Source organism: Leptopilina heterotoma, unplaced genomic scaffold (genome assembly GCF_015476425.1).
Source record: "Leptopilina heterotoma isolate Lh14 unplaced genomic scaffold, ASM1547642v1 Lhet_47, whole genome shotgun sequence".
Classification (NCBI taxonomy): domain Eukaryota; kingdom Metazoa; phylum Arthropoda; class Insecta; order Hymenoptera; family Figitidae; genus Leptopilina; species Leptopilina heterotoma.
The window spans coordinates 2,726,203-2,742,551 of record NW_025111098.1 but is presented as its reverse complement, the minus strand read 5'-3'; the positions used below and the strand labels follow the sequence as shown (position 1 = coordinate 2,742,551).

General features: G+C 30.3%; 1 protein-coding gene across 2 annotated transcripts in view; it reads left to right on the top strand.

Moving 5' to 3' along the window:
- Window positions 1-16,349, top strand: part of LOC122507419 (irregular chiasm C-roughest protein-like) — a 46,885-nt gene that overhangs the window by 19,099 nt on the left and 11,437 nt on the right. For both annotated transcript variants that reach the window (XM_043620120.1, XM_043620119.1), the window contains exons 2-9: window positions 3,145-3,488; window positions 6,443-6,675; window positions 6,797-6,997; window positions 9,842-9,969; window positions 12,086-12,237; window positions 12,326-12,636; window positions 12,726-12,966; window positions 14,771-14,926. In XM_043620120.1, coding sequence (XP_043476055.1) covers window positions 3,145-3,488; window positions 6,443-6,675; window positions 6,797-6,997; window positions 9,842-9,969; window positions 12,086-12,237; window positions 12,326-12,636; window positions 12,726-12,966; window positions 14,771-14,926 — 1,766 coding nt within the window. The remainder of the gene's footprint in view (window positions 1-3,144; window positions 3,489-6,442; window positions 6,676-6,796; window positions 6,998-9,841; window positions 9,970-12,085; window positions 12,238-12,325; window positions 12,637-12,725; window positions 12,967-14,770; window positions 14,927-16,349) is intronic.

The following is a 16,349-nucleotide window of genomic DNA, read 5'->3' as shown; positions in this document are numbered from 1 at the left end:
TATTTAGAAGATTTCTCGACCGTATAGCTTCCCTAGAAATACAATATGAATATACCTCTCATATTTACTGCAGTCCACATTGTACCAAACTGTTATGCAACTTTTCTGAATCTCTTGTTATTTCAAAATGGTTAGTAGTCGAAAAAATGGCTACTACACGTTATTAGTCTCGCTACATCTAATAATTGTATGGAGCAGAATATTAATTATTAAATAATAAATTGTATACTCTTTCTTTTACTACGTCTTTTTAATTTATTCTTCTATATAACTATCATCTCTAATAATAATTTAAGAGTTTCAAATTTTGCACTAGGATGCTTTGTTTTAGTTCAAATTTTCTATTGTGATTTTTTTATTGAGTTCGATGTTTTCCGACCTTAGGAACTCAAAAATCTGAATATTAACTTCTAATTTTTGAAATTCCACGAATTATAAATCGATTTTTCATTCAATAATGGTAAGTGAAATTCCACTGAAAATAAATGATAAATTCACTTTCTATAAATGCTGCGTCAAAAACTCGACCAAGTTTCTGTCTTTTAAGCACTTGTGTTTAAAGGAAGGGGAAATCGTACTTTAAAGCACAGGTTAATCCCACCAGTATAGTACTTATGAACACCGCTACCAACCTGAGAGGTTCACTAGTAACTTTCAATGTCTATTATAAAATAAAAATAATTTTTTCAATTCTTGGAAAGTAGTTATGTAGGGGAGACTAGGTGCAGTTGTTACAATTTTGATAAAAACAGTTACAGTGATCAGAGTTTAACTCCAATTTGTTTGGTCATACCATTAAGTCAAATAGGTATATTATCTAGTTTGAAAAGGCCATAATTGATTTAGCTCTATATCTATTATTTAATTAACTACAAGCATTTGAGTGACAGCGTGTAAATTGTAACAACTGCACAAAGTGAATGTCGGTTGTTACAATACCAAAAATCATCTATAAAATTTCTAAATTAAAAACAAATAATTTCATAATTTTTGACTCAACGTAATAGTGCGTGACAGTGTCATAGAGGTGGCAGCACTAATATTGTTTCGAATTTTTAAAAAAAAATATTCGTTCTCATCATCACTTGTAACAACTGCACAACAGGTACATTTTTTACAATAAATCACTTTATTAAAAAAATATACACTAAATGTGGACAACCAAGGCAGTTTGTTAAAGCTAAATCCTCAGAGAATTGATATTAAAGTCTATTAGTTATTTAAAAAATATCAACCAGAGAAATATTTATTACTTTTGGCCTCTAAAAACCAATGTGCCTATTTTTTTACTTGTAAAGCTTGCATATAATTTTTAAACATATTGCAGCAACCGCACCTAGTCTCCCCTACATAAAACACAAATGTTTTGTTTGTGATAAAACAAAAAATAACCTCACTATTTCTGAACAAATATTAGAATAATTGTTTATATTTTAAGGTGTTTTTTTCTGTCAAAAAAAGATATTGCGTTTATTTTAACCCAAAAATTTTTAAGTATAGTTTTTTTTTCAAAATATTCTAGGTAAAATTACCAAAAATATTGTAGATTCTTACCTATAAAACATAATGGGTATTTTTTCAAAAATTATTGTGTATTCCAAACTACAAATTCTTGGTAAATTATGCTTTCAAAACATTTTTGGTATAATTACCTGAGAAATTTTGGGGGAAAAAACCTTTGAAAAAGTATTGTTCGGATCATGATTCTGCCATTTGTCAATATTTTATCGGACTGATTAGTTTTTTAAAATCTTTTATTACTGACTTTCAGGGGCGTAGCCAGGGAAAGGGGGTTTGAGGTTCAAACCTCCTCTGAAATCTTGGAAAATACATTTATGCTAATTTTCTTCTGAGTGCACCTCTGATCAATTTCCATAAACCCCCCACCGAAATATATATTTATGGCTACGCCCCTGCTGACTTTAAAAAAATGTCATTAAACGAAGATTACTTTATAAAAATTAATAAAAAGGTAAACTGAAATAAAACATTTGCAATGTTGCAAAGTAAGTTTCAGGACTGAATCCGTCATGTATGTAAATGAAGTCTGCTCCGTTGGACAAGGGCAGACTTATGCGCTTGCTATAGATGGGCTAAACTATATATGCAAATGGTTTAAGATTTTGTTTTTACTCGGTACATATTTCTTATTTAAGACCTGAGCCTTGCATTAAAAAGTATTGGAAATTTTTAATTTCAAACAATCCTGTTTTCGTACCTACAACTTTTTTATTCTCCAGCGAGATATCGGAAAAAATTTCATTCCTTTTTATTGCAGTTGAAATTGAAACATAATCTTAATTATTAATGAAGTAAAAATTTTGTTTACCTTTATTAGACGTGTCACTAGGCAAAGTTAACAAAGTTTAAAAAATTGGAAGTAAAATTTATGTTTTATAATAAATTTTTATGTTGCAAAGTGATGTTTTACTCGCGTTTGAGGAGAAAATGAAGAAATTTTTTTTCTCAGCAATAACGTCTTTCAGATAAAAGAAATTTAGACAATATTATTATTTTTTCCCCTTTTGCAAAGTTCTGAACTTTAAAATTATTACACTGTAAATATAAGAAAAAAACTTGGAAAAGTATAATACATTAAAAAGGAATAAAAATATTATTACATCAATACTTGTTGTCGTTATTTGAAAGTTTTTACAAAACGAGAGAAAACTTATGTCATCGATGAACAGAAAAGTAAACGCAGAGAATAAATATATTTGTCTTCTACGGGGAAATAAAAATTTATTTGTTACGAATAAATTTTTTTAGCCAAATAAAATGGATATTTGGAAGAAATAAAATTGTAATTATTTAACTCGAAATAAATGGATATTAATCCAAATAAATGTTGTTAAATTTTAATAAGTTTTATCTACAATGTCTTTGGATATAAAGTTAACAAGACAATTGCATTGATGTCTTTTTACCGCGATTGAACTATAGTTGCGAACTCTCGAATAAAATTTTTCCGGAGGTAGGGTCTTTGGATTGCAGTTGAATGTTAATTGGGTTAAGTGGCAATAAATTGTGTTACAAGAGAAATACCTTGTTATATTACTATAGCCGAACACAAGCACACATATAATTGTGCACATTACAACCTGCTTCTTTTGAGGAGCTAATTATTTTCCTTTTTATTTCCAGGATTAAGTCGGATGGAAATATAAGCGTGAGGCTCATTTTAATTTGGTGTTGGCTGTCGGTTGCAACGAGGGAAATTAAAGCAACCGTGACCTCGACTCCAAATGATTCCATAATTTTTTCTATTTCTTCGTACAAACCAATTACAACAACCGAAGCAGTTTATCAACGTTTTGCCATTGAGCCAATGGATCAAACTGCCGTCATTGGAAGTCGAGTGACTCTGCCTTGCAGAGTGCTCGATCAGAAAGGACCCATTCAATGGACAAAGGACGGTTTTGGTCTGGGAGCTGTAAGAAACCTTACGGGATATGAACGATACGCTATGGTTGGGAGTGATGAAGAAGGTACGTTTTTGCCAGATATTTTAATTAATGTCTTAACATTTCTTTCAAAACTTGTAATCCAATCAAAAAAATACACTTTTCTGACCTCAAGCTTGAAAAATTCCAATAGAAGACTGTAGAAACGAAATTTTATTATTCAGACCCTAACAGCAACGGATATTTCAGGATATCCTACGAACGTCCTAGCGTATTCCGAAATTAGGATATCCTGAGTATCAGGATACTATTAAGGGAGCAGTAAAATAATATTAAATAGGAATTTAATTTAATTTATTAATTAAATTACAAATTTTAAACTTCAATTTTCATTAGTGTAATGTAGCCTAAGAGTACGCACGTTCAAATATTCTATTACATTAAAATCATTTGGAGGGTCGGTCACGCACACGCGTCTATTATGCAATGCCGTCAAAGTTGTCGGTACAAATGAGACAATCAGGTCAAAATAATATTTTGCCCAAAAATGAGAGAAATTTGAGGGGAAGCAAAAAGGAATTTTTATTACAAAAACTAAAAAGAAATATAATTTTATATTCGTAAAGAGTGTGAATTTTTGGTGATTATTTGAATCCCTAAAGGAATATAAAAAAGTGTACTTTACATCACTTTAGCCCAATAAAATACGATTTAGAAAATTTTTTAAAAATTTTTAACTGTACCTAACGAAAAGCAGTTCTTTACACTTAAGGGTATATTAAAGTAGATGAAAAATTTTGTCCTACCTTGAAAAAACCTTGAATTAGATGATTCTTCCTTTAATCGTAATTTTTTATTACGGTTGTTTTAACCCTTAACCCTCGAAGAACACACCTCTTTTTTAGATCATTTTTTAAAGCTCAACCAATTTTGAACTGTTCATCTAATCAAATTGAAGAATTTTCTTAAATATACTTTAAACTCTGTAAAATAAGTCTGTATCCTTGAAAATCCTTATTTAATTTTAAAAAAATATAATATTTAATCTCAACATGCCATGTTATTTGTTTTAATATTTATCTTTTAAATCATGATAAAAAATTTGATAAACCGTTTTAGGAATAATTTTTAAAAGAATTTGATTTATGCCTAACACCAAAACTATCAAAAAAATGAAAACATTAATTCATCATTCTTGAGCTTTTGATGTATGGTAGTTCAAGAACTGGTCATTTTTTAAAAGCTTTCCATATACATTTTTTTGTCCAGGATACCTTAAACTACAAATCTGCAAAGTTACAAAAAAGTTGGCTGAAAGCCAAGTTCAATGTGAAAGGTGTGAGGTCCTTTACATTTTCGTACAAAAAATACTCATAAAGTCTTGAAAATTTCTTGAAACCGGGAAAGAACTTTGAATAAGCCTTGAATTTTTTCTTCGAATTTCAACGGCCACCATAAGCTTAAAGAAAAACAGAACCCTTATGGGTTTTATCGAAAGAATAGTTCTGAGTATGTCAAAATAAAGCTGAATCAACATTTTTTACCGCTACCAGGAATTAATAAGTTTTGGATATTACAATCCAAAACTGTTCCACAAATATTACAGGCTCTGGTTTTAACCATGGGATAACATTATTATGGTTATTATGGTTATAAGTGAATCTCAGTGAATACATAAAAGCAGTTTCTGTTTTGATGTATTCACTGGGACGCATCTGGTAAGGCCATACTACGGAACATAGGTTGGGTCGTAAACCTACAAGTATTGAAGGGGTCATCCATAAACTACGTTACCAATTTAGGGGGAGGTGTCCACAAATCTATAAAAGTGCATTTAACGCAATGGTAATGAGGAGGGTCCAAAAAGTATCAAAAATTGGTAACGTAGTTCATGGACCACCCCTGACTGAGTTTCGTAAAATGATGACTTGAAGGTCCATCCTTCTCACAGGGCTAAGAACGAACTGCAGATTGCAGTTGAGTATCTGCGATAATCAATTGTCTCACGGGTTTTAAAGAAACTTAAACCAAAAAGCTGCTGCCCGAAATGAAGTTGCCTGAATGTTAAAACTCATCAGATCAATCTGTCGACTTTCATTTTTATGTCAAATGACACTTGGTAAGCTTTTAATTTAGATTTGAAAAAGTTTTTCCTAAAGACACAATAGCTTATCTAAGGTGTGATCCAAACTATGATGTAGGACGATGGAATTGACCTGGGAACTTTAGTTAACCAATTGAGCCCCTGGATACTACAAGTGCCGCTGCGCACGGTTGCAAGGGATAATATCAGTCAGGTAGCAGTGAACGACCTGACTGATATTATCCTTTGCAACCGCGCTCAGCGGCACTTATAGTATCCAGGGGCTCAATTATAGTTGACCAACAAATTCTAAGCCTAAGAATTAAGACTAAAGGTCAAGGTTTTTAAAGAAATGACGTGTGCAATAAGAACCTTGAAATCCTAACCTAAGGTTTTGGGATAATTACCAGTGCTCTCATGTTTCCAACTCACAGTTATAGCAATGGGTCTCAGTAGTAGGCTGATTTCAAGCTCACCATCAGAGTAACAAATGACTTGAATCATAGACACGTTGCTTTAACATTGTATTTGTTAATCCTAAGTGATACTCGCCGATTGCAATGAAACAACGAAAATGTCAAAATACTATGGAAAAACATGTACTTATTTTTTTCTGAAATCAACTTTTTTTGGAGAAGAGTTACTTGCTAAGTATTTGGAATATTGGCAATTTGGTCCAAATATGTTGCAGCTTGAAATTTTGTGCATGCTTTATTCTTTTCTTACACGGAAATTGGGAATATCTCTTTACCATAGTTTAAGCGACTCGCTCAAAAACTTTTCCGTGTATGAATAATTTCGACAGTTGGGTTACAATAAGTCTGAAAAATCTAAGAAGAAGAGACATCTTTTCCCTGTACAATTTTTATTCTAAATTACTTGATGTTCGTTTCAGGCGATAAAGAGTTTAGCCAATTTGCTCGAGGTTTACAATTAGTGTTTCCCTTGATTGCAGGTGACTTTTCTTTACACATATATCCAGTTGAATTGGAAGACGACGGAATATACCAGTGCCAAGCCTCGCCCACCAATGACGGGCAACCGGGGCTCAGATCAAGAGATGCTCGACTCAGTGTTCTAGTTCCTCCGCAGAAGCCTGAAATTCTTCAGGGTTCATTTCTTGTCACGACGGAAGACAGAGAATTGACGATAGAATGCATTAGTCGCGCGGGAAAGCCACCAGCAGAGGTGAATTTTAAGCCAATTTTCTCCATTAAAGTCGAAGCAAAATATTGTTTTTAGAAATTGGTATGAAGTGAAAAGACTAAAAGAGTGATATTGCTACTACAGAATGACTTGTTACTTTCAGATCACTTGGATCGACGGGCTAGGAAACGTATTGCACAATGGAATTCAAACCAAGTGCGAACAGTACCAAGATGGTCCGTTGTCGACTGTAAGGTCTGTTTTAACAGTGACGCCACGAAAGGAGCATGACAACACAACCTTCACTTGCCAAAGTCAAAACGCAGCGGATCGCACTCCACAAAACGCTAAGCTTAGAGTAGAGGTTAGTTACTTGCTTTTAGCATTCACATTTGCAGGATACTTTCGGTAAATTTATCTCCAGTCTAAAATCCCTTTTATTTTCATAAGTTGGTTATCAGTGTATGTCTAAAGAAATTGTTCTATGACCTGCGCAATTATTATCTACCGCCAAAAAATCTTAAACTTGCTGTGATAGTTTTAATTATTTTAATTTTAAGGATGTCAAAGCTGTGAAAAGTAAACAAAAAAATTAGGAATCATCATAATTCACTCTGGAGTCAAAATGAGTCATTTGTGAATCACTACAAATATTAAAACAAATATTAAAAGAGAATGAACACAAAAACTGCATTTTTCACGCATTAGAAAAATTAAACTCTTTGACTATATCAGATGCACGAACCCTGAGAAAGACCCTGTGGAGCGATTGGACGATCACTCGACTCGGTATGCTGGATGGGGTAAAATTTCCCCTTCCCATTCGTGACCGTCCAATCACTTTGTGGGTCTTTCTCAGGGTTCGTGCGTCTGATATTATAGTCAGAGTTCAATTTTTAGCATGCGTGAAAAAAATGCTGCTTCAATTGTAGTTATCTACTTTAATGCTTTAATTAACGATTTTCAAAGAGAAATTTAAAGAAAATTTACTTTTTCTTTACATTTCACAAATTGGACATATTTTGGTTATTTTTTATATTTATGTGATTTTCAATGTATTCAATTTCAAAATCACTCAGCCAAAGAAAACCTTGTTATTTTCTAAAACTTGTTTCTGAATGAAAAACTGTGACAAAAGTTACAGTTGGAAATTGTTGGAAATTGTTGGAAATTCGAAAAGCACTGCAAATTTAGTAAGTTGTGGATATTTCGATGCGTATAAGTTGGCACAATCTTTCTTAATTACTACTGACAATTCTAGCCAACCTTGCTTTACAGCTGGCCTTTAAAGGAATAACGTAACTTATTTTTATTGTTATTTTGAAAACTTTTTTATTACCAAAATTTTATGAACATACAATAAAATATTGTTTATTATTCTGTATTATTTATATTTGTACTGCAATTTTCCTTAATTTATAACCTTGCTTTTCACATTAGACAATTTAGCCAATGCTTCAACCTTTTATTTGAGGCAAGTAAAAAAAGAAAGATTTGACATTTTTGCATGTGTATCTTGATGTCGAAATTAGTGACCAACTTACACGCAACAATTAGACGAAAATATTATGAGAAAAGTATACACTTCCTCTCACCACAGAACTGAATTTTTTGTCCAGAGAATTATATTCAGATTTCAATAAACGATTGCGCAGGTCGCTATGAGGAATTACAAGATAAAAATATGTTATAATTTTCCTAAGTTTCATCAAATTTGAAGAACCATTTGCAGATTGTGATATTTTTGACGTGGAGTCACTCATTAAGGGTTTTGAAGAGTATTTAATTCTGAGTTGAATGCAACTGTTTGGAATTGGATTTGTTAAAAAGTAGTAGAGATATTGCAATTTTTGTTTTGATTTTCAACAAATTTTTAGTTCTACTTGCAATTCAGTAAAGGTGTTTATTTTAAATAAATATATACGAAAATCATTTTTCGTAAAATACAAAGGTCTACATTTATAAATAAATTTAAATTATTGTTTAATTCAAGTCTTTGATAAAAATTTAAAAATTTAAATTTGCGATTCAAAAATAAAGACGTGATACCGTCGAATTAAATTTTGAATTTCAACAAGTTTTGAAATAAAATAGAAAAGAAAAAGTTTTTAAATTTAAATTGCTAAAAATCCTTAATTAAAAACGATTAATTGACTTTTTTTGTATACATGGAATCAGAAATATCACTTTTTAGAGAACAGTAATATTCTGATTGTAAGCTGAATGCACATTTCCCTTGAAAACTTTTTTCAATTCTTTCCATTTTTAGATAACTATGAAGAAATTAATCTTTAGTGGTTGACGTTGAGACAATTAAATACTCTTTAAAACCCTTATCAGAAAAAATATTTTATCTAAAATTGGGGCTGATAATTGGATTTAAAGTTGAAAAATTAATTAAACATTGAAAATTTTCTATCTCTTTTTCAATTCTTCTGCCCTAATTTTTAACTGTAGAAAAAACACATATAAGGGTTAAAAAGCTCCTTTTTCCAGGTATAAAATGAAAAAAAATCATTGAGTTTGGACCAAAAATGATAATGTTACAAGCTATTTTATGCATTAACTTAAAAAAACTCCTTCTACATTACTATACACGAAAAGAAATTTTATTTTAAAATTTAACAAACAGATTTTCATACTTAAGCCATTCGATATTTGCTACAAAATATTAATAGAGTCGCTGGTAAAATGTAACAGCAAAAGGAAAAGAATGTAATAGTAAGCTAACATATTCCCTGTAACATTATTAATATTTTGTAGCAGACATCCAATAGTCCAGGTAAATTCTGAAATAAAACGTCTTTCCGTGTATTTACAGTGTAAGGTTTATTTATTTACTGCAGTAAAAGGTTATACTGTGATACTGCAATATTACACTCCGATATTAACTTAATATTAAGCTGTGAATGAAAAATATTTTATAATGCGTTATTCTGGAGATTATTTGTTATTTCATGTAAGAAATATGAGCTATTAACAAGAGTTTATTATCGTTTCCAAACTAGTAAAATAATCTCTTGAACATTTGTTAAATTTTATTGGTTGGGAAGAATGAGGTGAATCTTCACATTGAGAATGCTATCAAAATCAAATAACTTGTGTATAGAATCAGTTTTAATTCGTTTACGAACTATATAAAGAAGTTCTTGATTGTACCTAGATTTTAAAATATACCTATGAAACAATTGATTTTCTTTCTCACTAGGTGCGATATGCCCCAAAAGTTTCATTGAAAATACGCTCTGGCATGTCAAAAAACAATAAAATTATCGAGGGATCTGAACTTAGGTTTAAATGTAGAGCAGAGGCAAATCCGTCGAGTATGGAGTACAGGTGAGTGACATTTTGTATTTGCATATTTATGTTTTGGGTCGCTGATAAGATTACGATTAAATTTAAGTTAAAAATTACGAATTTCGTACTTTAATACTCTTCCAAATTGCAAAACGAATAATTCAATGGTTGGCACATCTTGGTATATGGATAAAATTTGACAAGTTACAGAAATTCAAGTAGAAGTATCAAAAACATAATTTAGAGAATATGGATTATTTTTATTTATTTAGAGCTATGATTTATCAGCATCTTAGATAATAGTTTCCATGATAGTGAGCACTGGAAGAATTTCACTGATTAATTTATCTAATCGCACAAGGATACACATTTCTTGTTTACAACTTTCTCTTTTAGCCAAATCAAAATGAAACATACATTCTAAATAAAAAAAAGTTTCGAATAGTTTTTTGAAACTGTTTCCATACGAAAAACTTTTTCTTTCATTTAATTGGATAAAACAACAATATTTATATAGATGCCAACAAATAGTGCATTTCTTTCCGGGCACAATTTATTGTTTATTTTCTTCACTGACATTTGAGCAATTCCACGTGAAACGTCAAGTAACAATTTTAATTTTCTGGAAATGGCTTAATAATTATTATATTTTTTGTCGTAAGTAGCTAAAAATTAATCAAAACAATTTTTTTTGAGTCAGGGATTTTTTTAAAAATAGTCTGTAAAACCTGGGAAAGTCATGGATTTTTATTATTCAAATACAAAAAAATTGAATTTTCAGAACGAGCTTTTATAAAATTCCCTGAAAATTCCAAGTTTTCCCGCTTTTCCAGGTCTGTAGCAACCCTGTTCTGTATAAAAGTAATAAAATCCAAAAATATTAACTTTTATAGAAATTAATTGCGTAATTCAATTCAAAAACTTTTTTTTCAAAAATAAACCTTATTTTTAAATTTTCTCAAAAAACTACTTTTTTAAAAATATTTTATCATTTTCATTGGAAAGCTGAGATTTTTTCCAAAAAATTATGAAAATTAAAAAAAAAAAACAATGAGTTTTCAAGAAAATAAAAAAAAAAATTTTTTAACACTTTTTCTTTAATTTATTGAAACCCATTGTTGGTCCACTCTTTAACTTCACATAATTTGCTATGGAAAAAATCTCAGCTTTGCAATAAAAATGATTAAAAAAATAAAAAAAAGAGGTAGTTTCTGTAAACATGGAAAAATAATTTTTATTTTTTAAAAAAAAAGTTTTGTATTTGAAAAGTAATAAGAAAATTCTTTAAAACTTACTATATAGCTTAATTTTTCTAGAAGGCTATCCGGACAGAAAATCAAAAACAAAAAGTCCAAGCCAAAAAATCCAAAGTAAATGAAATCCAAAAAAGTAAAAAAAATAGTTTCACTTAGGACTTATTTTTTGGATTTTTTGGCCCGGTCAAAAAATTCAAAGAAATTAAAAATCCAATAAAAAAATTGAGATATAAAAATTTAAATCGTTGCCTTGAATGAAATTGTCCTTTTTTTGAGTTGCTCATTTCGATGACTATATGAATCGAAAACAGGGAAACTTAACATTTTAAATTATATTGAAAAAAATAATTGAATTTTTGTAAAGAACTTTATCAAAATTTTTGAAAATAAAATATGTATTTCTTGGAATAATTGTTTTAAAAATCTTATAGAATAATTGAAATTTTTTTATTTATAAAAATAATTTAATGTTTGTGTTGGATTTTATTATTATAAATGTAAATAATTAAAATCCTGCGATTTTAACATTAACATTTTAAATTCCGATTTTATAGCGTAAAAAGTAAAAACGTGTCTTTTTCACATGTTTCATTATACTTATTTTGGATTTTTTGTATTTTAGACTTATTTTCTTATGGATTTTTAGGTCTGGATTTTTTGGATTGTAAGTTTTGTCCTGCAATCTTCTAGAAGTTATGTCAATTTTGAATAAAACAATACCCTTCTAAATCTAATTTTTTTGATCGAATCAGTTCACGTTGAATTGCTCAATTTGAATATATGTAATTGAGAGGAGGGACAAGTGAAATTTCAATTCTTCAATATTTAAGTTGTAAATTCTTTCCTGTCATTATTTAGGATCTAAATTTGTTATTTAAATAATGTTTTGTAATTTTCAGGTGGTACATTAATGATAAGAAAGTAATTGGAGATTATACAACGGAAATGATAATTCATAATGTGACACGTGAACTTCATGATGCTATAGTAAAATGTGAAGTGCACAATGACGTTGGAAAGAGCGAAGAAACCGAAACTCTTGATGTTACATGTACGTTGAAAAGCACACACAAAACTATTATTTATATTATAGCACAGAGTTTCTAATTGATTGTTTGATTGTTTTTCACTTATTTCAGATGGTCCCCAATTTCGACATCCACCGAGTTCCGTTGAAACACACTACGGTTCAACGGAAGTTCTGCAATGTGATGTAGATGGCAATCCGTCGCCCGAAATCTTGTGGGTTCATGAGGAATCCGAAAGAGTTGTTGCAACAAGTTCAAACATAAGCATTCTCGTCACACCAGAAACAGCTGGAAAGTATTTTTGTAAAGCTCATGTACCTGGTTTTGCTGAACTAACTGGTTTTGCTAGTATCTACATTCGTGCCCCGCCCAAGATTATCTCTCAAAAGACGCAGTACGTTCCGGACGAGGGAATTATTAAGGTTAGTCTTCAATCGCCTATTCGCTTTCGTCTTTTTTCAGGGATATAATAACTTCTGCTTGTTATAATAAACATTTGGCATTTTTTCAGGTGAAATGTGTCGCGATATCTGTGCCGAAAGCCGAAGCAGTCTCATGGAAATTCAGTGGGCAAGAGTTGAACTCTTCCCCTAATAGCACACTATTCACTATTCAAGAAGAGTTTTCTTCAGAGAGAGTTATCAGTACTATTGTTCTTCTGGAACCAACTACTGCGTATTTTGGAAATTATAACTGTACAGTTACTAATAGTTACGGTTCGGATTCCGCAATTATTAAACTCACCACTCACAGTAAGTTTATTATTGTTAGATGTTAGATGAAATTTGGAAAGGATTTGAATTTTAAGTAAAATACTTTTTATATTCGAATATGAATTCATTGCAAAGAACGTTATATATTCTAATCTATATTCTAATCGGCATCCAAAGTCGATAAAGTTAAAACTCGGCGCTCTCCTAATAAGCAGCTTTTTGAATTTCTAAACCTTAAAATTATTCTATAATACTTTTTATGGATTTGGTCGCATTTCCTATAAGCTTATTGCTTAAAAATTTTAGTGACACTGAAAACGAATCTACTATTTGCAGATTCGTATTAATTAATTCAATATTAATTGTATGACGTGAAATTCCAATTCAAAATGAAAGTATCTTTCCCTTCTATATTAAGTAAAGAAAGTTCAGAGTAGAGATTTTTGTTAAATTAAGTCAATGCGTCACGGTTTTCGATGAGAAATCTATTCTATTCAAGCTCATTCTGAACTCATCTTAAAAGAAAGAATTCTCATTGCCCGCATGTATCAATTAGTCAATTGACGCCCGAAAATCTTTGAACGATTCGGTTAGGTTGTGAAAATTCATCGAAAAGCAAAAACTTGTAAAAACTCAAGAAAATTAGAGCTCAGATTACAGCTTTCAGTCTTCTAAACTGTTATCTGTACAAAATAGATAGTCAAGTGTCACCCTGACATTTGATCAGATGATGAAATCTAGAGCGGATTAACTATGACCTATCAGTAAGGGAATTACTGGACTTCTGGAGAAAGATAGGTCTCTAAGTAGACGTCTATTTTCGAGTTAACTGGACGGCAGATACAATGGATTAAAACTTAGGTGTTATACAGTTCTTGTTAGAGGAAACTTTGGATTGTTCCCAATTAAAAGTAGATTAGGTTCAACTTTTTTCATGGGCGAGGCAGGGTTTAAGATGCCCTTCAGATCCTCTACAGCTAAAGCTTGGAAGAAATATTCTAAATCAGTTTCATCAAGAAAAATACTAGGGATAGTGATTCTTATACATTATAGTTCAATGAAAATCTCTAGACCGTTTACTGAATTTTATCTATTCTTAAACCAGCTATCTAAATACTAAAATTGAATTTTGGTTTTTCACTGAAATACAAAGTGGTTTAGCTAAATTTTTGAAACTACCAATTGATTCTAGCATTTCTGTTTTGCGTATGTTTCTTCTTACTTATCATGTTAACCTTCAGAGGGCCGCTAAATTTGAACAAATTTTAGTAGTTTTTTATTTGAAAAAATTTATAAATAAAAAGTCAATTCGATAAAAAACATTCTTCAAAATAAATGGTGGCGACCCCGGCCCTCTAAGGTTAAATGGGTCAAAACCGGCAGAAAACGTACGCTTTTTTAATAAACTTTTTTTAAAAGATAAATAACTTTTTTTATCTAAGTACTTTCAAATCTTAAAGTACACTATTAAATGAGTAACTCGTAAAATTTTCGTTAAAAAGTATTAAAAGTCAGGCCCGTAACAACAAGTTCTTAAAGACCCCTCCCAAAAAAGTACTTTTTCAGTGGTACATATTTTTTGACTGCTTCATCAAAAAACCAAATATTTTATGTCAGTAGGTGAGTGTAGCTCGCGATTGTAAGAAGGGTTTAAAAAAAATAAATAAAAATTTAAATTGAAATGTCTGGCAGCGTCTTTTGCTAAAAATTGCTCCTAAAGCAAAAAGTTTTAGTCAAATTCGGTCAATTCTAAAAATCATGCTTCGATAGTGTGAAGCTTCTAAAAAATCACAACCCAATACGTAAACCACATGGAAATGAATTAATTGTTAATTATTTTCAGCATTAATCCCAGTTGACTGGCAACTTATTTTAATTGTTGTGGGTCTCGTCGTGTGTGTGATTCTGATTGGCACCATAATCGTCCTCATATTACATTGCCGAGACCGCATCAAGCAGCCCAGGCCCAGATTAGCCCAATCTCAAGATAATGACATTCGTAAGTATCTTTTAATTAATACATTACGAACAAGTAGCTTAATTAATGTTTTATTCTGCATAAATTACATAAGTCAACAAATTATCCTTTCTGTCTGCTTCAAATCGTAAATCGTTTCTAGCAATTTTTAAAAAAATTATAGAGCAGTTCCATGTTAAGTGATTATGGAAGTTTCCTTTTAGGATGGGATTTAAATGAAACTGGTTTATATTATTCTCTTGAATGCAACTAAAAAAGTAGTGAAACTTTTTTGGAAAAAAGTTAATAAAAATAGGAGATGTACAACTTTGAAAGTTTGTAGCATTTTTTCTTTGAAACCGCATAACTTTTTATTATTAGAAGATATTCAGGTCAGTTATTTTAAAATTTTATAAAAAATACACTTTCCATTAAAAATTTGTTGAAATGAAATTTATTCGATACTTTATTGATATTAAAGAAAGTTTTGGTCACTATATTTCAAAATATCAAAATGTTATTGAATTCGCCTAAATTTTGTTACTCTGGTGTTTTTGGGATCGCTAATTACGAATTCGGTGTTGGTTTTCAAAAATTCAATTGACCTTCGCAAGCTAATGTCACATTTCGATTCTACGGAAAATTTCATGTAAAATTATGTTTTTGAATAATTTTTTGAACAAGTTATTTTAAATTCGTCGCTAAAAACACTAAAATTGAAATTTAAAAAAATATTCATTGATTTACCCCGAACAAGTTGCAACAAGAATTTTGGAAGGAAAGCAACTTGAGGGTTGAAATTGGTTCCAGGGTACCGTGATCTCTTATGTTTTTGAATACTTTTCCAAAAAAGTTTCACTACTTTTTTTAGTTGCATTCAAGAGATCAATAAACTAAACTACAGTTTCATTAAAATCTCATGCTAGAAGGAAATTTGCATGATCACTTACCTATAGAATTGCTCTATAACGATATTAAAAATAAAATAATGAATGATACGTGAATCTTTAGCTCACAGAAAAAATGTTATTTTATTGTTTATCATTCAGAAGTATTCACATTGATTTGTATAGAAGAGAGAAGCATGAAACGAAACGAAATGGAAATGATATAGAAGCACGAAATGAAATATGTGATTTGATTTATTTCATGGATGTGGAAGTCATAAATTTCGTTCCTTTCTTCAATTACAACCAATTATGATACCATAGCGATTCAAAAAAAAAAAAAATTAACGTAAATAATTCTTAAACAATTACATTTTGAAAAATATGCAAATGTAAAGTAGAAAATTCTGCAGGACTTATTTTTGCATTACAGTAAATGTAAAGTCGGTTGTTTGAAGAGAAGAGCTTGAGATGAAGCCATGTCCTCTAAATATATATTTGAGAAAAACATCAACTTCACTTGTAATAAAGCTTGATATCTTGTCTTAAAAACAGGCCAAGAAACCTGAAAAGTATTT